Consider the following 23623-nt stretch of genomic DNA (forward strand, 5'->3'; position numbering starts at 1 on the left):
AGATCTTCATTCAGTTTTCAGTCTGTTTGAGGCAAAGAAAGAACATTTTTACTGGCTCAAACTCTTTATTCAACTGTAAAAATGTTTGAATCAAAGCTTTAGCAGACACACGGTACGGAGAGCGGCTCACTGGGCATACTCAGTGGTGACGTCATCGTACGCCGCACCTTCATCACGCTCGGTCATCTCCATGGAGACAGCTGGTTGGTTTCCTGTGGGCGGAGCCAAGAGGTGAGGATGAAGCATTCATACATAGCGCTCTGAAGAGTAAAGGGTTAATGTTCCAGAAAAGTTAACAAGACTTCACCCAGGAAACGGGTGTTCATGTCACAAGAGGGTTTTAATCCAAACAGCCATCTTTTTTTAATCTTAACTAGTCATTTTGGTGTCTAAACGCAACTGTTGCCGCTGCATGGCGCTCACTTTTTAAATCGGCTACAATTTAACTGTAAAGACCGTACATACAAGCTGCATAATTGCCCTATTATTTTGTATTGTAGCTTGTTTCGCATTGCTGACTGGAGTGATCTTTTTTAATACTGGACCAATGTCCAAGATGGTTGTTCCCATCCATAGACTTAATATTAATGGACAAAGCATGTGGTTTGTGGAGAGCTGCTCTGAGTCGTGGAGTTTGTTGTTACAGGCGCTGCCATCTTGGTTGCATTAAAAACAGATGTGACGATTTTTAGACGAGAGGGTGAAGCTGGGGGGGGGGGGGGGGGGGGAATGACTGAAGCTGTGAACGCTGTACACACCCACCTGCATCGGCAACCTGACCGCAGCTGCTGCTAACAAAGTTAGCTTAGCTACATAAGTCGAGGTAAGCTTAACAGCTAAGTGTAAAAGTAATCTTAGTAGCTCATTGCATACATGTCCCCAGTTATTTTATATATAAGAGGAGTAACACTGTAAAGTATATGTATCTGATGTTACCGTGTAAACTGTAACGTTAGCCAGAAAAATGAGGATTGCCGCTGCCGTTAATTAACGTTATCTAACTATTAGAAACTGTATAATGTAGGTTAGACTTTAGTAACATAATAATAACAATAACATTTTATCACAGAAATATTAACGTTATAGTCTTGCTAACTGTTGACATGCTGTTCAATAGCCAGCAGATGGAAATTAGCTTATTAAACTAAGTTAATGTTACACCACAGAACAAGACTGTTATGAATGTGTATTATTCTCCCAGTTAAATGAAAAACAGTTCAACATTATGCTATTGTGCCTTAATATTCAACTATGATGGGCTCAAATATGTAGGAGTCATTTTCTTTCAGAAAGTTATTAAGAGTGCTGGCATCTCCACAACACCCCACAATAGTTAGTTCTGAATCTCAGCTAAGACCATTTAAAATACATACCTTGTGATTTTGATCAATCTTGACAAGTCTGCCATGAGCTGAGGCAGGGATTCCCAGCTCACTGCCGACCCACAATGCCTTGTTCTTTACAAGACGTTCTGGACATATTTCAGTCCAGAATGTCCTGTAAAAAGATGTGCTCGGTTTTGTTCTGTGAAGGAAAATACACGTGTAATAATCACTTACATAGTTGAAATTAACTTCTTACATTTTTGTTAAAAAACACTATAATCATTAGCGTAGTTACAAACAACTTGAAGCTCACCATTCTGTAGAAAATCAAAAAGAGGAAGATATTAGGGTTAAATCATAAATATTCTTACTGAATATACTGGTTAAAGGTACAATATGTAACATTTCTGCATTAAAACCAGGGACGTCTTTAGCCCTATTTTAAGGGGGCTGACGCTACCCCAAAATGTTCCTAAGCCCCCCCCCCCAAATAATAAGGAAAATATTTTTATATAAACATGTCGGGAATTAATGTTGAGGCTTGCTACACGTAAATATCATAGCATTTTATCAGCCGTGGAGAGTAACTCTGCCTGTAGTGGAATGGCTTCGAATGACGACCAAAAACGCTTGTCTTTTACTGTGACCATTTACTGTTCAATATGTTGCAGTTTTACAAACAAGAAAGTGAACAACTTACAGCCCGGTCTCATGGCAGTTCGTGAAATGGTGACGTATTTTCCGTGGTGGCCAGCACGAAATGTAAACTAATGTAAAATAATGTAACTAATTTAAATGGGAAGCATATGTCGTGGTCACAGCACGTCTACGGTAGCGAGTAGTATGAAATGCCGAAAATCCGCGTAAGGAGGATGGTTGGGGTGGTTGATGGGTCAAACTATTCCGGACTTTCACGCCGGAGGCCGGGGATCGCGTAAAGCATGTGAGGCGTCCTTTCCCCATTATTTTTTTCCTTAACTCAACCTCCGCCATCCCGTTATTGTCGCGCGTTCCCCGCGGCCGTGTCCTGGCGTGTGAGGCATCTTCCCCCGGCCGTTTCCTGGCGTTTGAGGCGTCCTTTCCCCGTTGTTTTTTTCCTAAACCCTCCCGGCGTGTGAGGCGTCCTTTCCCCGTTGTTTTTTTCCTTAACTCAACCTCCGCCATCCCGTTATTGTCGCGCGTTCCCCGCGGCCGTGTCCTGGCGTGTGAGGCATCCTCCCCCGGCCGTTTCCTGGCGTTTGAGGCGTCCTTTCCTCGTTGTTTTTTTCCTAAACCCTCCCGGCGTGTGAGGCGTCCTTTCCCCGTTGTTTTTTTCCTTAACTCAACCTCCGCCATCCCGTTATTGTCGCGCGTTCCCCGCGGCCGTGTCCTGGCGTGTGAGGCATCTTCCCCTGGCCGTTTCCTGGCGTTTGAGGCGTCCTTTCCCCGTTGTTTTTTTCCTAAACCCTCCCGGCGTGTGAGGCGTCCTTTCCCCGTTGTTTTTTTCCTTAACTCAACCTCCGCCATCCCGTTATTGTCGCGCGTTCCCCGCGGCCGTGTCCTGGCGTGTGAGGCATCCTCCCCCGGCCGTTTCCTGGCGTTTGAGGCGTCCTTTCCTCGTTGTTTTTTTCCTAAACCCTCCCGGCGTGTGAGGCGTCCTTTCCCCGTTGTTTTTTTCCTTAACCCAACCTCCTCCATCCCGTTATTGTCGCGCACTTCCTGTGATGATTCGCAGTAAAACTAAATTAGTGTTAAACAAATAAGGTTGTGTACCTTTTCACATATCAGCTGTAAATCAAATACTATAAATAATGTAAATAGTGAGTTTTAAACACACTATAATTGACCATTTCAGATCTCACCTACGATGTATTAGAATTTCCACCACACTCATTAGAAAGCAATTCACTGTTATACTACATAATACCTCAAAATATACTGTGTATTTGGACATGTGTACTGAGTAAAAACCTACCTGTCACCCAGGTGGGTGCTACACATTGGTGGTGGTAGAGAGTAGTCCCCCCCCCCCTTCCCCTGAAGCGCTTTGAGTGTCATATATACACAAACATATACACATATATAAATGTAATGAAATATTATTATTATTATTATTATAAATTAAGAAAGTAAATAAAACACATCCTGTAGAAAAAGCAAGGTTACTTTATGATGCACTGGTGAGCTAAGAATTAAAAGTATTTATCTTTTACAACAAGGTTACCTGAACATTACCGTTGTATACTGTACTGCCATGTATAGAGACCACTAACCACCACTATAGTTTTACACTTATTTTTGGATTTCATGGTCAATAAACCTCATTTATAGGAAACGTTACCTAATTCTTGAGTTAAAGAAGCAGAAATTATGAATTATTTAGATTAATATTAAAGGAAGGATAATCACAGAAGGGTCAACGTTCAGAGATTATACTGTTCCGAAACATTTCGACTTTTTTTTTTAATGCTAAAAAATTTAATGAAACACCCAAAATTCAATAAAAGTAGAGATCCCATCTTTTGTTTTACTTGCGAAGCACATTGTAGGGGATCATCAGTGTTATTTTTGGGTAATTAAAATTAGGTAGTTAAAAAGAAACCCATCCATCCATCTTCTTCCGCTTATCTGGTATCGGGTCGCGGGGGTAGCAGCTCCAGCAGGGGACCCCAAACTTCCCTCTCCCGAGCCACATTAACCAGCTCCGACTGGGGGATCCCGAGGCGTTCCCAGGCCAGGTTGGAGATATAATCCCTCCACCTAGTCCTGGGTCTTCCCCGAGGCCTCCTCCCAGCTGGACGTGCCTGGAACACCTCCCTAGGGAGGCGCCCAGGAGGCATCCTTACCAGATGCCCGAACCACCTCAACTGGCTCCTTTCGACGCGAAGGAGCAGCGGCTCTACTCCGAGCTCCTCACGGATGACTGAGCTTCTCACCCTATCTCTAAGGGAGACGCCAGTCACCCTCCTGAGGAAACCCATTTCGGCCGCTTGTACCCTGGATCTCGTTCTTTCGGTCATGACCCAGCCTTCATGACCATAGGTGAGGGTAGGAACGAAAACTGACCGGTAGATCGAGAGCTTTGCCTTCTGGCTCAGCTCTCTTTTCGTCACAACGGTGCGATAAATTGAGTGTAATACCGCACCCGCTGCGCCGATTCTCCGACCAATCTCCCGCTCCATTGTCCCCTCACTCGCGAACAATACCCCAAGGTACTTGAACTCCTTCACTTGGGGTAAAGACTCATTCCCTACCTGGAGAAGGCACTCCATCGGTTTCCTGCTGAGAACCATGGCCTCAGATTTAGAGGTGCTGATCCTCATCCCAGCCGCTTCACACTCGGCTGCGAACCGATCCAGTGAGTGCTGAAGGTCACAGGCCGATGATGTCATCAGGACCACATCATCCGCAAAAAGCAGCGATGAGACCCCCAGACCACCAAACTGCAACCCCTCTCCACCCTGACTACGCCTCGATATCCTGTCCATAAATACTACAAACAGGATTGGTGACAAAGCGCAGCCCTGGCGGAGGCCAACCCTCACCTGAAACGAGTCCGACTTACTGCCGAGAACCCGGACACAGCTCTCGCTTTGGTCGTACAGAGATTGGATGGCCCTGAGAAGGGACCCCCTCACGCCATACTCCCGCAGCACCTCCCACAGTATCTCCCGGGGGACCCGGTCATACGCCTTCTCCAGATCCACAAAGCACATGTAGACCGGTTGGGCATACTCCCAGGCTCCCAGGATCCTTGCGAGAGTAAAGATCTGGTCCGTTGTTCCACGACCAGGACGGAATCCGCATTGTTCCTCTTCAACCTGAGGTTCTACTATCGCCCAAACCCTCCTTTCCAGCACCTTGGAGTAGACTTTACCAGGGAGGCTGAGAAGTGTGATACCCCTGTAATTGGCACACACCCTCTGGTCCCCCTTTTTGAAAAGGGGAACCACCACCCCGGTCTGCCACTCCTTAGGCACCGTCCTCGACTTCCACGCAATGTTGAAGAGGCGTGTCAACCAAGACAACCCCTCCACACCCAGAGCTTTAAGCATTTCTTGATTGATCTCATCAATCCCTGGGGCTTTGCCACTGTGGAGTTGTTTAACTACCTCAGCAACTTCCACCAGGGAAATTGACGACAATCCCCCATCAAAAAAAAGAAACCCATATTTCTGATATAGACATTTTGAGAACGGGTCAAATTTGACCCAAAGACAACACAAGGATTAATGGGATGGCCTGAACACACCGATGTTGGGCTAGTTGTGTAATTGTGTGAAAATGTGACTACAGATTGGACAAAAGGATGTTAGTGATTGTGATGAACTGTAAACATTTAAAGCTATGAATTGGAAAATTCAGGCACACTACAGGTGAAGAGTTTTAAACATTTTAACTAACAGATATCAGCATCAAACCTCTGATTAATGCCATTAAGACTAGTATTTTCTGTCAAACAGACAAAGTGTAGTAACATGAATGTTTTCTGACAGAAGACATGTTATGGAAGATTAATAAAGGTAAAGATGATGTTTCTGTCTGTTAGTGTCTCTCCTTAAAAACAGCAGCATCATAAACATCAACCATTTAGAGATCAGAGCTGAAGTTGAAGAGATTATTTTAGTTTGTGCTCCACTTGTGTTCAGTCTGTTCTTGTTTCTGACAGAATATAAACTGTGAAGAGAGTCAGGGCTCCATCTGGTGGAACAATCCTCAACTCATCCTCAAAGATACACATTTATCACTCTTCATTGTTCCCCTTTTTCAACAAGAAGAACTCTGGACATTTGTTAGGAAATGTTCTGTCTCATAAAATCCAAAAACAATGAGAGTTGAAAGTGTCGGCCATGTTGAGATAAACAGAACACTTTAATTTGGTGAAATAGTCCTCAGCAGGAGGACATGTTTTAGCTTCCTGTCATATTAAACTCAAACTCCCTAAGTCCTTAAAAAGTGTGAAAGTTATGTTATTATTATTTGTTTTTAATTGCTTCCTCAGCCGCTCTTCCACCAAACGTCTCTCCAAATGATTCCTCTGTCTCAGACTAAAGTCTAACAATCTGGGAATCAAACTCTGACAGTCTTGCTGGAGTCGGGATGCTCCGTCGTCTCCATCGTTTGGTGTAAAGTCATAAAACTCAGTCCTAGTCAGTCTTTCTCCGTCTGGACATTCAGACTAAATTAAACTTGTGTGTGTCTGTGTGTCTGTGTGTCTCTGTGTGTGTGTGTCTGTGTGTGTCTGTGTGTGTGTGTCTGTGTGTGTGTGAGTGTGTTAAAAACAGAAACAAGTGTAATCAGTCAGATGTGTTTTAATTCAGGAGACAGAAGTTACACAGTTCAATTTAAACAGTCATCATTAGGGAATGAACACATCATCTTCATAGTAACCATGGTTACGACCTTCATCACATCCAATTACAATTCTCCTGTTTCCACCAGAGCCGCGGTACTCACAGCGGGGAAGAGCAGCGTGCTGTATCTCCCATTATAGCTAATGCCTTTACACTTGCTAGACTGAAAATAATGCTACAATCTCTAAAAAAAATCGACCAAAACTGTCGGAACAGGCGATGAATGACTACAGAGGTGCTTCAAAGTGAATAGGATCACCGCGTGAATCACATGCGATTACGATGTACCTGTTTCCAGGTACACTCCGGTACTTACAAGGCCTGACGTTAGCATACGTCAGCATGCAGTCAACAACGTCAATGGTTGTTCTGCTCTGATGCAGATTACCACTAAAGTTCACTCCTCCCGGCCCACAGACGCCTCTGATGGTCTTCATAGTCGCTCTGATAAAGGTATTCTACTCGCTACAGTAGCGATGGATGCCCCTGATGTTTCTGGAATTCATCTCTTTATATTATCATATAAAAGCTGGTAGAGACTTTACTCTGACATATCTAACATCTCTTTATATTATCATATAAAAGCTGTTAGAGACTTTACTCTGACATATCTAACATCTCTTTATATTATCATATAAAAGCTGTTAGAGACTTTACTCTGACATATCTAGCATCTCTTTATATTATCATATAAAAGCTGTTAGAGACTTTACTCTGACATATCTAACATCTCTTTATATTATCATATAAAAGCTGTTAGAGACTTTAGTTTGCAATGAAACACTCTGTAACTTGCAAGCCACCTTCAGGAGAATCAGGATATAAATGCCTGAAGATGTTCTTCAACCAAAATTATTACATTCATTATTTTTTGTAAGTTAGACAGTGTGCGGGAGTTTCTGTGCAACCTTTGTCCTGCTTGTTCCCCTTCAACGCAGCTGTCTCAACTTCATAGGGGGGTGTTGCGGTTACAACCCCCCCAATGAATAAAGCTAGGCTTTTTCCGAAGTTTTGTTGCTTTTTATGACATTTTTTATCCATTTTTTAAATGTTTTTGTTGCTTATTTCAGTTTTTTTTGGACAATTTATTTCAACGTTTCTGTTGTTTTTTCAAAAAAGACGAAAAAAGTGCCTAAAATGTAGAAAGAAAGAAAACAATTGTCGAAAAATGACTATAAATTGTATTTTTTATGTTTGTAACATAAATTATCAACAAAAATAAATTAAAAAAAGTGACTAAAATGTTGGAGAAAACGTAAAAAAATATTGTCCAAAAACCAACAACAAAAATAGATACAAAATTTAAAATGTTAAATAAGTGACAAAAATTTTGGAAAAAAACAACAAAACAATCGTCCGACAATGATAAAATAATAAAAGTTGGAGAAGAGTCAGAGTTCGTCTTACCGAAGAGTTGGTGGAGAAAGTTTCAGGTACGAAGGTCCAAAAATGTAGAAATGTAAAATCTAAACTGCACAAAGTCTGAAGATGAAGAAGATGAAGAAGAGCAGAACTCTGACACGATGCAAATCTGAAGAATGTTCAGACAGAGAAATGAAATAATTTTCTGTCTCATATCCTCCAACAGAGAGGGGTTGTCTCTGAAACAAACAGCTCAATATCATCTCCATATATGGTAAACATTAGGTCAAAGTTTCAGACACGTACACATTTAATCAGAAGAGAAGTTAGGATAATATCAGACTCATGCTGTGTTGTTGTGAGTAAGGAGCTACACTGAGTTTACATGCACTTTATATTCCACTATTACTCTGAATGTGATACATGTTAACAGCATATTCTGGTTGGATAGTCAGAATAAAACCTTTCTCTTAAAGCAACACTAGAGAACTTTTCACACTTCGGTCCCCCTACAGGCTGGAAGTGGAATTGTCCCATTATGTCTCATTGGAACTACAGATCTGCTACACGATCTAGCAAACTTGCATAGTGCGGTTATAGCCAGTAGAGAGCCGCAAAGCGAATGCAGAAGTGCTGTTCGAGTTGATGAACCACTGAAACGATTTTGGAAATATTATTTTAAGTTACAAAAAGTTCTCTAGTGTTAACCCACTTTTAGGTCTCAGTAGCAGTTAAATACCATTACAGTCTGAAATTCTGTCTGATTTAATCTGACAAACACTTCTGGCTGTTCTTTGTCATACACATACTGTAGTGCACCAGTTTTGGTGAGAAGACATTTTTTCCAAATTAAGACGTGTGTATTATTCAGGTTTTAGAACCATTCTTTGAACATGTATACAGAACATTCAGAATCTGCGTCTCAATCTGGGTTTTTACTAGCCTGGAAATCCAGTCCCAAACCCAAAAGATTAAGGGTCTGGCATTGAGTAATGAAAATGGCCCAACTCGAGGGGCGGCACCAAGCATGCATTTGAAACCAGCCAGCGGAGCTAACTGGTCGTCATCTGTTTAGCTCGCCTCTGGCCCGCCTATATCAGATACAGCGATGTGATTGGTGCAGCTCTGCTACAAGGGCATAGTTAATGAGCAGCATTACTGAATGCCAGAGTAACTCGTTTAGCAAATTCAAATTGTGCTCTTGCGAGAAATCTCTCTTTTGCATTTAAACACACTGCTTTTTTACGAATTCAAAAATGTTGTTACATTAGGGTTAGTCAATTCAATAAGGTGTATACAGATAGTTATAGTGGAAAAAGTGATGTGCCTAGGTAAACTGTAAAAATATTATATTACCAGCAATATTCCATTAAAAACATTACCTAAGAAAGAAATGTATCGTAAAAAATAATTAACATTCACTAAAAGTGTTAGTAATAGTAATGCAGAAAAGACGTCATGTTTTTTTCTTTTTTAAACTGGAAATGATCAAAACAGTTTTGTCAACCAACTAAACAATTTAAACAATTAGGCTAATCCTTTCTGATGGGTTTCTAGGTCTCTCTGTGGGGAGTTAAATAATAATAAAACACCATATTTCATAAACATATGTCTTGTTTACACAAGAAAAATCCTAATCTGTCTTTTGACTAAAATATGTCAAATCAAAATAATATCTGGAAGCATTTGACAAAATGCTAAAACTGACTCTTTTGTCTTTTGAAATCAAAATTAGTCAATCCTAAAAATGACATAATTTGTCTTTTTGTTCTGGGTTTTGGTGCTTGCAATATAGCAACAGATGTAATTCATTCTCACTGACCTTATGTGTTTGCTCAGACAGGAATGTCAGAAGTGCCAGGGTGTCTGTCCTACAGTCATTTTCTGATGGTGAGGGTACCAAGGTGTCATTTGACATAAAGCAAAAGTTGACTTCCTGCTGCCGGAGATTAAAATTTGGAAAGGTTAGTAGACATTATTTGCGAAAAGATGTTTGGAGACTTACAATCAATAATTTGTAATAAGCGTTTAATCTCTCGCTTTTCTCTTTTGGCAGTACAATTTGGTACATCATCAGAGGATGGAAGACAGACCTAGATGCCCCTGTAGAATATAATAGAATGCCTTTTATTGTCACTATACACATGTACAATGAGATTAAAAGCATACAAAAAAGAAATTGTATGTCCAGTCAGAGTAACTTCTGGTTTAACGTCTTGTTGTAATATTAGCTCCATATTTTTAAATGTCAAAAGTTCTTCGTCAATTTCTGCACTCTGCGTCTCTCTCTTACTTCTCCTCTCTGTCTGTTCCCTATCTGTGTCTAATCATGCAGATAAGTCACGTGTGTCAGTTTGCTCACAGTTTGCTGCTCTTTTTCTTTCTCTGCAGTTTTGGGCCCAGTGACCTCATCTCCCACACCCAAAACAAAAATCCTGGTCTGAGCTGCTCACTTCTACCCCTCCCTTTTCTTCTGGCTCTAAACTTTCCCCTGACCATGTCTACAGGGATAGAGAAGAAAGCATACTGATATTAAACACAGATAAATACTTTTTTCAGGTTGTAAATCACTGTAGTGAACTCAGTTGTTCCTCTTGTGGCAGTTAATCTTTACTTTCATAATTTTTTGTTTGCGGCTGCAGGATCTGGAGCTCACTGCCTGCTTCCTGGGAGCCAAAACCGACACCACGCAGCTGGAGCCCCAGGCCGTACTGCTGGGCCCGCTGGAAGGAAGGGAAGCCCGGGAGAACCAGTACCAGGATTAAGCAGAGCGGACTCTCACAGGCTGCTGAAGTTTAAATCACAGGTTTCTTAAGGGGAGTCTGGCGGACATGACCGGGGGACCGGCGCGGCAGCTAGGCGAAGCTGTGTTCCTGCCCGGGGGAGGACACACTGCAGCTGGCCACAGAAATCTCCACCTCCCGCTGCCATCTGGATTAGCTGGGACTAGTGCAGCAACGAGGCGAAGCTGTGTTCCTGCCCGGGGGAGGACACACTGCCCCCGGCCGGAAATCTCCGCCTCCAGCTGACATCTGGACTGGATCACTTTGAAAGTCGAGATCTCGAGTTTGAAAGTCGAGATATCGAGTTTGAAAGTCAAGATCTCGAGTTTAGTGTTTGCCCCCAGTACGTGTTTTTATTTATATAGTTTATTATATAGAGTTTTTTTTTTCTTCTCCATCACAAACTCGACATCTCGAGTTCGAAAGTCGAGATCTCGACTACATGCTACATGTTTTTTTTTTTTTTTTTTTTCCCTCCATGTCACCTCCGTGGCTCCGTACGTGTGTGATTAGTTTTGCACTTTTTTTTATGTAGTACAATCAAATCTCCAAAAGATGTCCCCCTTACACCATGTTTCGAATCCCAGTTTTTCAGTGGAAACACACAGCACTCAGCAATACAGTCATGTCACAGTCAATAATAATATACAATATCCCTACTAATTTAAATTTTTCAGTACCGGTCAAATCAGACTTATAATGTACACAAAAGCGCTTCTCGCATCGCGCAACACTTCACGCATCAGACCGCACAATCACGGCGTCTAGAATCCCCTCTTTTCAAACAACACAATCACGGTTATAGAGGTATTTATCCTTGCAATATCAATCACATGAATTTCTTCCCAATTTAAATTAAACCAAGATGTCTTACCCTCACAGATCCAAAAGAAATTTCATTTTGAGGTCCAAATGTGAGAGTCTTACTAAAGACAAGAGCAGGAATTCTCATACCTTTAAGTTCGGTGCACCATTTGGATCGGGAGAGAAGAGTCCGGGTGAAGTCCGCCAAAAAACAATTCTGGTTCGGCTTCTGGTTCGGCTTCCGGTCTTGACCAGACGCCGGGTGTCACCATGAAGGAAAAAATATGACCAATTCTGCTCTGGCTCAAAAGGCCAGAGTCTTTCTGACTCCACTTGGTCACTTTGCAAGCTCCCCTTTTACGTTTTGTGTTCGTTGACTGGTTGACCAGGAAATCAATAATCAGGATTCATTGAGTTTAAGTCATGACAAATCTTTAGTAAAATTATATTGCAAGTAGTACAATCATATGCATATGGTTCAGAATTCCTTTAAGACTATCTCATCCTACCACCAACACAGTCTCTCCGGATCTGATCCAGACCTCTCTCTGCCCTACTCTTTTATCCTCCCCCTCTCTTGAACCAAAGATTTGTCTGTTACTTTAAGATATTTCATTAAGTGCCTTCTGTTCCAAATGTTTATCAAATGTTTATCAGGAGCACTTCTGCTCCAGTAAATCTGAACACGTGTTATCTTACACATGCCAGACAAGGGGAGGGAGCGAGGCCATCCCAGGCTACAGGACATTCTTATTCCTACACAATATATTATTCTACAGTACTATACTGCGGATTTTTATGATTTATTTCGACATACTATACTATGACTTTTTGACTTTTTTCGACATACTATACTATGACTTGTATATATGGTACTTTCACTTTCAATTGATTGTTTGAAAACGTTTTATGGGATGGTCTGAACTAAAATTGCACATTATACCTTTCTAAGGGTCTTAAATGTAATGTGTGACATGTTTTATGTTGTTATTACATGTTTATACATTTGTATAGATTTTTCTTCAATTAAAAACAAAATAGTTTTGGATGTATGTCCCTTTGTCCTATTTTCACTACATGGGAAACAGTTTTTTAATGTAACTAATTAACTTTTATTTAAAGTACATTTTAAATGAACTAATAATTATTTTTACTTGAGTATTTTTTCAGATAGGTATTTTTACTTGTACTTGAGTAATATTTCACCAAAGTATTGGTACTTTTACTTGAGTACAATATTTTAGTACTTTTTCCACCTCTGCTTTTTTCGACATACTATAATATTACTTTTTTGTGACTTTTGTCGACATACTATATTATTTTTTGTGAGTTTTTTCGACATACTATAATATGACTTTTTATGACTTTTTTGACATACTATAGTATGACTTAACACTTTTTTTACATATGAATTCAATTCAATTAAATGTTATTTATAGTATCAAATCATACAAAACAAGAGTTATCTCGAGACACTTTACAGATAGAGTAGGTCTAGACCACACTCTATAATTCATAAAGTCCCAATTCTAGTAATTCCCCCAAGAGCAAGCATTTAGTGTGACAGTGGCGAGGAAAAACTTCCTTTTAGGAAGAAACCTCGACAGACCAATGCTCCTGGTAGGTGGTGTCTGACGGTGCCGGTTGGGGATGTAATGAACAGTGGCAATAACAGTCACAATAAAAATAATGGAACAGTGACTTAAAAATGGTAGTCATAGTAGTTCATGTCATAGCATTTGACACAGCAGGGCACCGCAGAGCGTAGCAGGGTGTAGTAAAGCAGGACCACGGCGACAGCTGCAATCAAGATCTTGGTGCTATCCTAAGCCTCTGGTGAGAGAGCTAGGTTAGTAACAAGCATTTCTGGATCTCCTCACTCCCTAACTATATGCTTTATCAAAGAGGAGGGTGTTCAGTTTATTTTTAAATGTGATGACAGCGTCTGCCCCCTGAACCCAGACTGGGACATGGGTACATGCTATACTATGACTTTTTTATCATTTTTTCAAAGAATAAACACTTAAAATACTTGTTGACTGAAGCTTTATTTCAGACCTCACCTACTATCCATTAGAATTTCTACCACAAACTATCAGGGTTGGGGACAGAACTCAGGCGCAGAGACTGGAACTGGTGCAAAACTAATGTGTTAATTGAGTAATGAAAGTCAATGGTTAGTGTGAGGCTCTGGGTCTGAAGCAGGCTGGGGCTGGCAGTAGTGATGGTGAATCCGGTGATGGCAGAGCAGACACTAGAGGTGCTGGTTCTGGAAGTTGCTGGGTTGACAGAGGAGATGCTGGGTCCGAGGAAAGACTGACATCCCCAGCCTCTACCTCGTTGATGTTTTAGACTATGTTTACACGTGGCCGGCTATTTTCCTAAACGGACATTTAGAACCTCTATGTTTTCAGAAAAGTGTTCGTTTACGTACCCGTGTATTTATGCTGTCAATGCTGTCAAGAGCACGCCACACCTGTAGGTGGCAGTGTAACAAGAAGCTCAAGCCCACGTTAGCCAATCAGAATCCCGAAAATAGCAACAACAGCAACGACTCACTTCCTCTTTCTTTCTCTCGGCTGCCTAAACCTCCGTTTGTCTCAGTTAACATGCAAACGTGCAAACGTGTAAACGTAGGGCACAAACAAAGGGAAATGTCTCAGTTTTTCAAAATAACCATGTACGTGTAAACAGGGCCTCAGCGATGAGAGGATTGACTGTTGGTGGCCCCAGAAGGTCACCACTGTTATCTCAAGAGAGTCGCACCACGTTGTCTGAAGCAGCGAGAAATCTGAAATAATTAAACTTTGACTGATTTAACATTGACCACTTTCTAAAGTTTTGGGTTTTGCTCTGTTCTCCCACTGCCGATTTTGGTCCTGGCATTAAGGGCCAAGTATTACGTGCATCTAAGGTATTAAAACTGGGGGTACACAATGGTACCCCCAGTTTTAATACCTTAGGTCATGTGTGTTTAAAGTACGTCTCCCAAACTTAGTTGCTGGTTTGCCTAGTTATCAATAGTTATTATTCACATTTTAATCATAAACCCTGATTTTGCCCTCACATTTCACCTATGTCATTGTTTATCAACTGTTGAAGCTCTTTATTAAAGTTGGCATATGAAGGTAATTATGAGTAAAATATTCAAACCAAACTTCATGTGCTGCACCATTCCATCAAAGGGAAATATTCTTTATGAGTTCTCCATCATTTTAGACACATGTCCGCCAAAAGTATGTTCGCCTGACCACATTTCAAATAAGTATAAGATCATACCAGTAGACAATGTAACTACAGATGTGACTGTCCATCAAAATTAAACTGATTTGATGCATGACTTACATCTAAGACAGCTATGTTGCTGCTTTCTCTCAAGATGTAGGAAAAAAATGTAAACATGTACAGTATAGGCCTCTTAGCTATATGCTGTTGTTTCTCTCTGTATGCTGTGCTTGCATTACCCAAATATGATACTCATTTGAAAAGACAGCCAAGCAAGTCTGGACAAACAGACAATGAGGAAAAACACAAATACACACACAGATTAGCTTTAAAAGCAATGTTTATTTTGCAAGTATATCAGTAAAGTAGATAGAAAAAAGCCCAAGAAAAATTACAACAAATACAATACAAACAGTGCACTGTATATTGTTTCTCACCCGTTGTCTGTTTAATAATGCATCTCTCGTCACTTTCATGGCACAGAATAGTAGGTATAATCAGTTACTAGAGCTGTATCTCTTTTGTTCGCTATTTAAATTTGAACAATAACCTTTATTTTGTGTTAGCTAATGTATAAAACAACCATCTGTATCAGTTTTACATAAAGCTTCAGCATACGATTGTCCTGACCTTAGGATATGTAATACGAAGTGTTTTACTTAAAATATGCTCTGTGTGCGAAGCAAAACCACACCAAATATGCAAACTTGTGTAGACTAGCGTTAAAATTAAGGGAACATAAACTAATTAATTATTTTACAATCAGTTTCTTCTGTTACTGTCCCAGTGACTTCCACTTCACACAGTGTCAGGTATTCTCGTCTTCCAGGAATCACAATGTTGACATAACGACCTTCCATTCCATTACACACAAAGGTTTGGGAGGTCCCAGCTGCCATAGACGAGATAACAGCACATCTGACGAAAAATGACATAAAACAGAACTATGAGTAAAACGGGGTTACCAAACAGACTATGAATACATCTTAACACTACTGGTAACCAGGGTACAAGCGGCCGAAATGGGTTTCCTCAGGAGGGTGGCTGGTGCCTCCCTTAGAGATAGGGTGAGAAGCTCAGTCATCTGTGAGGAGCTTGGAGTAGAGCCGCTGGTCCTTTGCGTGGAAAGGAGCCAGTTGAGGTGGTTTGGGCATCTGGTAAGGATGCCCCCGAGGCGCCTCCCTAGGGAGGTGTTCCAGGCACGTCCAGCTGGGAGGAGGCCTCGGGGAAGACCCAGGACTAGGTGGAGGGATTATATCTCCAACATGGCCTGGGAACGCCTCGGAATCCCCTAGTCGGAGCTGGTTAATGTGGCTTGGGAAAGGGAAGTTTGGGGTCCCCTGCTGGAGCTGCTACCCCCGCGACCCGACCCCAGATAAGCGGACGAAGATGGATGGACTACTGGTAATTAACTTCTGATCATGCTATTGCTGTGAAAATGGCTTTCTATTAGGGAAGTATGTAGATATCCAGTGCACTAATCGCCTGTCATTTACACATCCAATGTTAAATGTTCGAATCTAATATAAAACAGAAAGTGCAGTTACCTGGGGTTATCATTGCCATTGTCATTGAGGGAATTTCCAATGCGGATCTCAGCACCATTGATTCTCTCGGGGCAACAATCTCCTCTGTTGGTGATGGTGACAGTGTTGATCTGATATGTCTTCAGGAGGTCCAGTCTCCACCATGGTTTTAAATCATTGTTAGTGACGCTGCAGGATCCCTGTCCATAGTTGCTAGCACGATTTCCATCAATGGCCCTTGCAGGGACATCATTCCCATACAGGGAGGACTGAATCACGTTTCCACGTCTAGCAATATTAGTATCTAGACAAAGTTACAAAATGTTTCATTAAAGACAGTTTATGGAAGGCACAGACATATTACATGTGTTGATCTGACCAAATGTTCCACCAAAGAACAGGCAGTCAGTATGTTTGATTGAACTTTGAATGTGACTGTCTGCTCAACGTCATCTATTAGTCACGTTAAATGGTATGAATCACCAGTTAGAGCAGTGTTACCTAAAGCCTGACCAGTGACTTCCACTTCACACAGTGTCAGGTATTCTCGTCTTCCAGGAATCACAATGTTGACATAACGACCTTCCATTCTGTTACACGCAAAGGTTTGGGAGGTCCCAGCTTTGATGGACGAGATAACAGCACATCTGAAGAAAAATAAAATGAAACAGAACTATGAGTAAAACTTGGTTTCCACACAGACTATGAATAAATCTTACGACTAGTTTTACTTACATTCTGATCATGCTATTGCTGTGAAAACTACAGCTTTCTATTAGGGAAGTATGTAGGTATCCAGTGCACTAATCTCCTGTCATTTACACATCCAATGTTAAATGTTTGAATCAAATATAAAACAGAAAGTGCAGTTACCTGGGGTTATCGTTGCCATTGTCATTGAGGGAATTTCCAATGCGGATCTCAGCACCATTGATTCTCTCGGGGCAACAATCTCCTCTGTTGGTGATGGTGACAGTGTTGATCTGATATGTCTTCAGGAGGTCCAGTCTCCACCATGGTTTTAAATCATTGTTAGTGACGCTACAGGATCCCTGTCCATAGTTGCTAGCACGATTTCCATCAATGGCCCTTTCAGGGACATCATTCCCATACAGGGAGGACTGAATCACGTTTCCACGTCTAGCAATATTAGTATCTAGACAAAGTTACAAAATGTTTCATTAAAGACAGTTTATGGAAGGCACAGACATATTACATGTGTTGATCTGACCAAATGTTCCACCAAAGAACAGGCAGTGAGTATGTTTGATTGAACTTTGAATGTGACTGTCTGCTCAACGTCATCTATTAGTCACGTTAAATGGTATGAATCACCAGTTAGAGCAGTGTTACCTAAAGCCTGACCAGTGACTTCCACTTCACACAGTGTCAGGTATTCTCGTCTTCCAGGAATCACAATGTTGACATAACGACCTTCCATTCTGTTACACGCAAAGGTTTGGGAGGTCCCAGCTTTGATAGACGAGATAACAGCACATCTGAAGAAAAATAAAATGAAACAGAACTATGAGTAAAACTTGGTTCCCACACAGACTATGAATAAATCTTACGACTAGTTTTACTTACATTCTGATCATGCTATTGCTGTGAAAACTACAGCTTTCTATTAGGGAAGTATGTAGGTATCCAGTGCACTAATCTCCTGTCATCCAATGTTAAATGTTTGAATAAAATATAAAACAGAAAGTGCAGTTACCTGGGGTTATCGTTGCCATTGTCATTGAGGGAATTTCCAATGCGGATCTCAGCACCATTGATTCTCTCGGGGCAACAATCTCCTCTGTTGGTGATGGTGACAGTGTTGATCTGATATGTCTTCAGGAGGTCCAGTCTCCACCATGGTTTTAAATCATTGTTAGTGACGCTGCAGGATCCCTGTCCATAGTTGCTAGCACGATTTCCATCAATGGCCCTTTCAGGGACATCATTCCCATACAGGGAGGACTGAATCACGTTTCCACGTCTAGCAATATTAGTATCTAGACAAAGTTACAAAATGTTTCATTAAAGACAGTTTATGGAAGGCACAGACATATTACATGTGTTGATCTGACCAAATGTTCCACCAAAGAACAGGCAGTCAGTATGTTTGATTGAACTTTGAATGTGACTGTCTGCTCAACGTCATCTATTAGTCACGTTAAATGGTATGAATCACCAGTTAGAGCAGTGTTACCTAAAGCCTGACCAGTGACTTCCACTTCACACAGTGTCAGGTATTCTCGTCTTCCAGGAATCACAATGTTGACATAACGACCTTCCATTCTGTTACACGCAAAGGTTTGGGAGGTCCCAGCTTTGATGGACGAGATAACAGCACATCTGAAGAAAAATAAAATGAAACAGAACTATGAGTAAAACTTGGTTTCCACACAGACTATGAATAAATCTTACGACTAGTTTTACTTACATTCTGATCATGCTATTGCTGTGAAAACTACAGCTTTCTATTAGGGAAGTATGTAGGTATCCAGTGCACTAATCTCCTGTCATTTACACATCCAATGTTAAATGTTTGAATCAAATATAAAACAGAAAGTGCAGTTACCTGGGGTTATCGTTGCCATTGTCATTGAGGGAATTTCCAATGCGGATCTCAGCACCATTGATTCTCTCGGGGCAACAATCTCCTCTGTTGGTGATGGTGACAGTGTTGATCTGATATGTCTTCAGGAGGTCCAGTCTCCACCATGGTTTTAAATCATTGTTAGTGACGCTACAGGATCCCTGTCCATAGTTGCTAGCACGATTTCCATCAATGGCCCTTTCAGGGACATCATTCCCATACAGGGAGGACTGAATCACGTTTCCACGTCTAGCAATATTAGTATCTAGACAAAGTTACAAAATGTTTCATTAAAGACAGTTTATGGAAGGCACAGACATATTACATGTGTTGATCTGACCAAATGTTCCACCAAAGAACAGGCAGTGAGTATGTTTGATTGAACTTTGAATGTGACTGTCTGCTCAACGTCATCTATTAGTCACGTTAAATGGTATGAATCACCAGTTAGAGCAGTGTTACCTAAAGCCTGACCAGTGACTTCCACTTCACACAGTGTCAGGTATTCTCGTCTTCCAGGAATCACAATGTTGACATAACGACCTTCCATTCTGTTACACGCAAAGGTTTGGGAGGTCCCAGCTTTGATAGACGAGATAACAGCACATCTGAAGAAAAATAAAATGAAACAGAACTATGAGTAAAACTTGGTTCCCACACAGACTATGAATAAATCTTACGACTAGTTTTACTTACATTCTGATCATGCTATTGCTGTGAAAACTACAGCTTTCTATTAGGGAAGTATGTAGGTATCCAGTGCACTAATCTCCTGTCATCCAATGTTAAATGTTTGAATAAAATATAAAACAGAAAGTGCAGTTACCTGGGGTTATCGTTGCCATTGTCATTGAGGGAATTTCCAATGCGGATCTCAGCACCATTGATTCTCTCGGGGCAACAATCTCCTCTGTTGGTGATGGTGACAGTGTTGATCTGATATGTCTTCAGGAGGTCCAGTCTCCACCATGGTTTTAAATCATTGTTAGTGACGCTGCAGGATCCCTGTCCATAGTTGCTAGCACGATTTCCATCAATGGCCCTTTCAGGGACATCATTCCCATACAGGGACGACTGAATCACGTTTCCACGTCTAGCAATATTAGTATCTAGACAAAGTTACAAAATGTTTCATTAAAGACAGTTTATGGAAGGCACAGACATATTACATGTGTTGATCTGACCAAATGTTCCACCAAAGAACAGGCAGTCAGTATGTTTGATTGAACTTTGAATGTGACTGTCTGCTCAACGTCATCTATTAGTCACGTTAAATGGTATGAATCACCAGTTAGAGCAGTGTTACCTAAAGCCTGACCAGTGACTTCCACTTCACACAGTGTCAGGTATTCTCGTCTTCCAGGAATCACAATGTTGACATAACGACCTTCCATTCTGTTACACGCAAAGGTTTGGGAGGTCCCAGCTTTGATGGACGAGATAACAGCACATCTGAAGAAAAATAAAATGAAACAGAACTATGAGTAAAACTTGGTTTCCACACAGACTATGAATAAATCTTACGACTAGTTTTACTTACATTCTGATCATGCTATTGCTGTGAAAACTACAGCTTTCTATTAGGGAAGTATGTAGGTATCCAGTGCACTAATCTCCTGTCATTTACACATCCAATGTTAAATGTTTGAATCAAATATAAAACAGAAAGTGCAGTTACCTGGGGTTATCATTGCCATTGTCATTGAGGGAATTTCCAATGCGGATCTCAGCACCATTGATTCTCTCGGGGCAACAATCTCCTCTGTTGGTGATGGTGACAGTGTTGATCTGATATGTCTTCAGGAGGTCCAGTCTCCACCATGGTTTTAAATCATTGTTAGTGACGCTGCAGGATCCCTGTCCATAGTTGCTAGCACGATTTCCATCAATGGCCCTTTCAGGGACATCATTCCCATACAGGGAGGACTGAATCACGTTTCCACGTCTAGCAATATTAGTATCTAGACAAAGTTACAAAATGTTTCATTAAAGACAGTTTATGGAAGGCACAGACATATTACATGTGTTGATCTGACCAAATGTTCCACCAAAGAACAGACAGTCAGTATGTTTGATTGAACTTTGAATGTGACTGTCTGCTCAACGTCATCTATTAGTCACGTTAAATGGTATGAATCACCAGTTAGAGCAGTGTTACCTAAAGCCTGACCAGTGACTTCCACTTCACACAGTGTCAGGTATTCTCGTCTTCCAGGAATCACAATGTTGACATAACGACCTTCCATTCTGTTACACGCAAAGGTTTGGGAGGTCCCAGCTTTGATAGACGAGATAACAGCACATCTGAAGAAAAATAAAATGAAACAGAACTATGAGTAAAACTTGGTTCCCACACAGACTATGAATAAATCTTACGACTAGTTTTACTTACATTCTGATCATGCTATTGCTGTGAAAACTACAGCTTTCTATTAGGGAAGTATGTAGGTATCCAGTGCACTAATCTCCTGTCATTTACACATCCAATGTTAAATGTTTGAATCAAATATAAAACAGAAAGTGCAGTTACCTGGGGTTATCATTGCCATTGTCATTGAGGGAATTTCCAATGCGGATCTCAGCACCATTGATTCTCTCGGGGCAACAATCTCCTCTGTTGGTGATGGTGACAGTGTTGATCTGATATGTCTTCAGGAGGTCCAGTCTCCACCATGGTTTTAAATCATTGTTAGTGACGCTACAGGATCCCTGTCCATAGTTGCTAGCACGATTTCCATCAATGGCCCTTTCAGGGACATCATTCCCATACAGGGAGGACTGAATCACGTTTCCACGTCTAGCAATATTAGTATCTAGACAAAGTTACAAAATGTTTCATTAAAGACAGTTTATGGAAGGCACAGACATATTACATGTGTTGATCTGACCAAATGTTCCACCAAAGAACAGGCAGTCAGTATGTTTGATTGAACTTTGAATGTGACTGTCTGCTCAACGTCATCTATTAGTCACGTTAAATGGTATGAATCACCAGTTAGAGCAGTGTTACCTAAAGCCTGACCAGTGACTTCCACTTCACACAGTGTCAGGTATTCTCGTCTTCCAGGAATCACAATGTTGACATAACGACCTTCCATTCTGTTACACGCAAAGGTTTGGGAGGTCCCAGCTTTGATGGACGAGATAACAGCACATCTGAAGAAAAATAAAATGAAACAGAACTATGAGTAAAACTTGGTTTCCACACAGACTATGAATAAATCTTACGACTAGTTTTACTTACATTCTGATCATGCTATTGCTGTGAAAACTACAGCTTTCTATTAGGGAAGTATGTAGGTATCCAGTGCACTAATCTCCTGTCATTTACACATCCAATGTTAAATGTTTGAATCAAATATAAAACAGAAAGTGCAGTTACCTGGGGTTATCATTGCCATTGTCATTGAGGGAATTTCCAATGCGGATCTCAGCACCATTGATTCTCTCGGGGCAACAATCTCCTCTGTTGGTGATGGTGACAGTGTTGATCTGATATGTCTTCAGGAGGTCCAGTCTCCACCATGGTTTTAAATCATTGTTAGTGACGCTGCAGGATCCCTGTCCATAGTTGCTAGCACGATTTCCATCAATGGCCCTTTCAGGGACATCATTCCCATACAGGGAGGACTGAATCACGTTTCCACGTCTAGCAATATTAGTATCTAGACAAAGTTACAAAATGTTTCATTAAAGACAGTTTATGGAAGGCACAGACATATTACATGTGTTGATCTGACCAAATGTTCCACCAAAGAACAGACAGTCAGTATGTTTGATTGAACTTTGAATGTGACTGTCTGCTCAACGTCATCTATTAGTCACGTTAAATGGTATGAATCACCAGTTAGAGCAGTGTTACCTAAAGCCTGACCAGTGACTTCCACTTCACACAGTGTCAGGTATTCTCGTCTTCCAGGAATCACAATGTTGACATAACGACCTTCCATTCTGTTACACGCAAAGGTTTGGGAGGTCCCAGCTTTGATAGACGAGATAACAGCACATCTGAAGAAAAATAAAATGAAACAGAACTATGAGTAAAACTTGGTTCCCACACAGACTATGAATAAATCTTACGACTAGTTTTACTTACATTCTGATCATGCTATTGCTGTGAAAACTACAGCTTTCTATTAGGGAAGTATGTAGGTATCCAGTGCACTAATGTCCTGTCATTTACACATCCAATGTTAAATGTTTGAATCAAATATAAAACAGAAAGTGCAGTTACCTGGGGTTATCGTTGCCATTGTCATTGAGGGAATTTCCAATGCGGATCTCAGCACCATTGATTCTCTCGGGGCAACAATCTCCTCTGTTGGTGATGGTGACAGTGTTGATCTGATATGTCTTCAGGAGGTCCAGTCTCCACCATGGTTTTAAATCATTGTTAGTGACGCTACAGGATCCCTGTCCATAGTTGCTAGCACAATTTCCATCAATGGCCCTTTCAGGGACATCATTCCCATACAGGGAGGACTGAATCACGTTTCCACGTCTAGCAATATTAGTATCTAGACAAAGTTACAAAATGTTTCATTAAAGACAGTTTATGGAAGGCACAGACATATTACATGTGTTGATCTGACCAAATGTTCCACCAAAGAACAGGCAGTCAGTATGTTTGATTGAACTTTGAATGTGACTGTCTGCTCAACGTCATCTATTAGTCACG

At 41.1% G+C, this 23623-nt stretch overlaps 1 protein-coding gene across 8 annotated transcripts in view; it reads right to left on the reverse strand.

Annotated features, from left to right (window-relative positions):
- Window positions 1-15392: 15392 nt before the first annotated feature.
- Window positions 15393-23623, reverse strand: part of LOC116058018 — a 347926-nt gene continuing 339695 nt past the window's right edge. For 6 of the 8 annotated variants that reach the window (XM_036006604.1, XM_036006599.1, XM_036006602.1 and 3 more), the window contains 18 exons: window positions 23180-23462; window positions 22808-22953; window positions 22328-22610; window positions 21956-22101; window positions 21476-21758; window positions 21104-21249; window positions 20624-20906; window positions 20252-20397; window positions 19772-20054; window positions 19408-19553; window positions 18928-19210; window positions 18556-18701; window positions 18076-18358; window positions 17712-17857; window positions 17232-17514; window positions 16860-17005; window positions 16380-16662; window positions 15393-15750 (listed from right to left, as the gene is read on the reverse strand). In XM_036006604.1, coding sequence (XP_035862497.1) covers window positions 15576-15750; window positions 16380-16662; window positions 16860-17005; window positions 17232-17514; window positions 17712-17857; window positions 18076-18358; window positions 18556-18701; window positions 18928-19210; window positions 19408-19553; window positions 19772-20054; window positions 20252-20397; window positions 20624-20906; window positions 21104-21249; window positions 21476-21758; window positions 21956-22101; window positions 22328-22610; window positions 22808-22953; window positions 23180-23462 — 3890 coding nt within the window. In that variant the 3' untranslated portion in view covers window positions 15393-15575. The remainder of the gene's footprint in view (window positions 15751-16379; window positions 16663-16859; window positions 17006-17231; window positions 17515-17711; window positions 17858-18075; window positions 18359-18555; window positions 18702-18927; window positions 19211-19407; window positions 19554-19771; window positions 20055-20251; window positions 20398-20623; window positions 20907-21103; window positions 21250-21475; window positions 21759-21955; window positions 22102-22327; window positions 22611-22807; window positions 22954-23179; window positions 23463-23623) is intronic. The other 2 variants (XM_036006600.1, XM_036006601.1) reach the window with 2 other exon arrangements.

Source organism: Sander lucioperca, chromosome 10 (genome assembly GCF_008315115.2).
Source record: "Sander lucioperca isolate FBNREF2018 chromosome 10, SLUC_FBN_1.2, whole genome shotgun sequence".
In the NCBI taxonomy this organism is placed as follows: Eukaryota; Metazoa; Chordata; class Actinopteri; order Perciformes; family Percidae; genus Sander; species Sander lucioperca.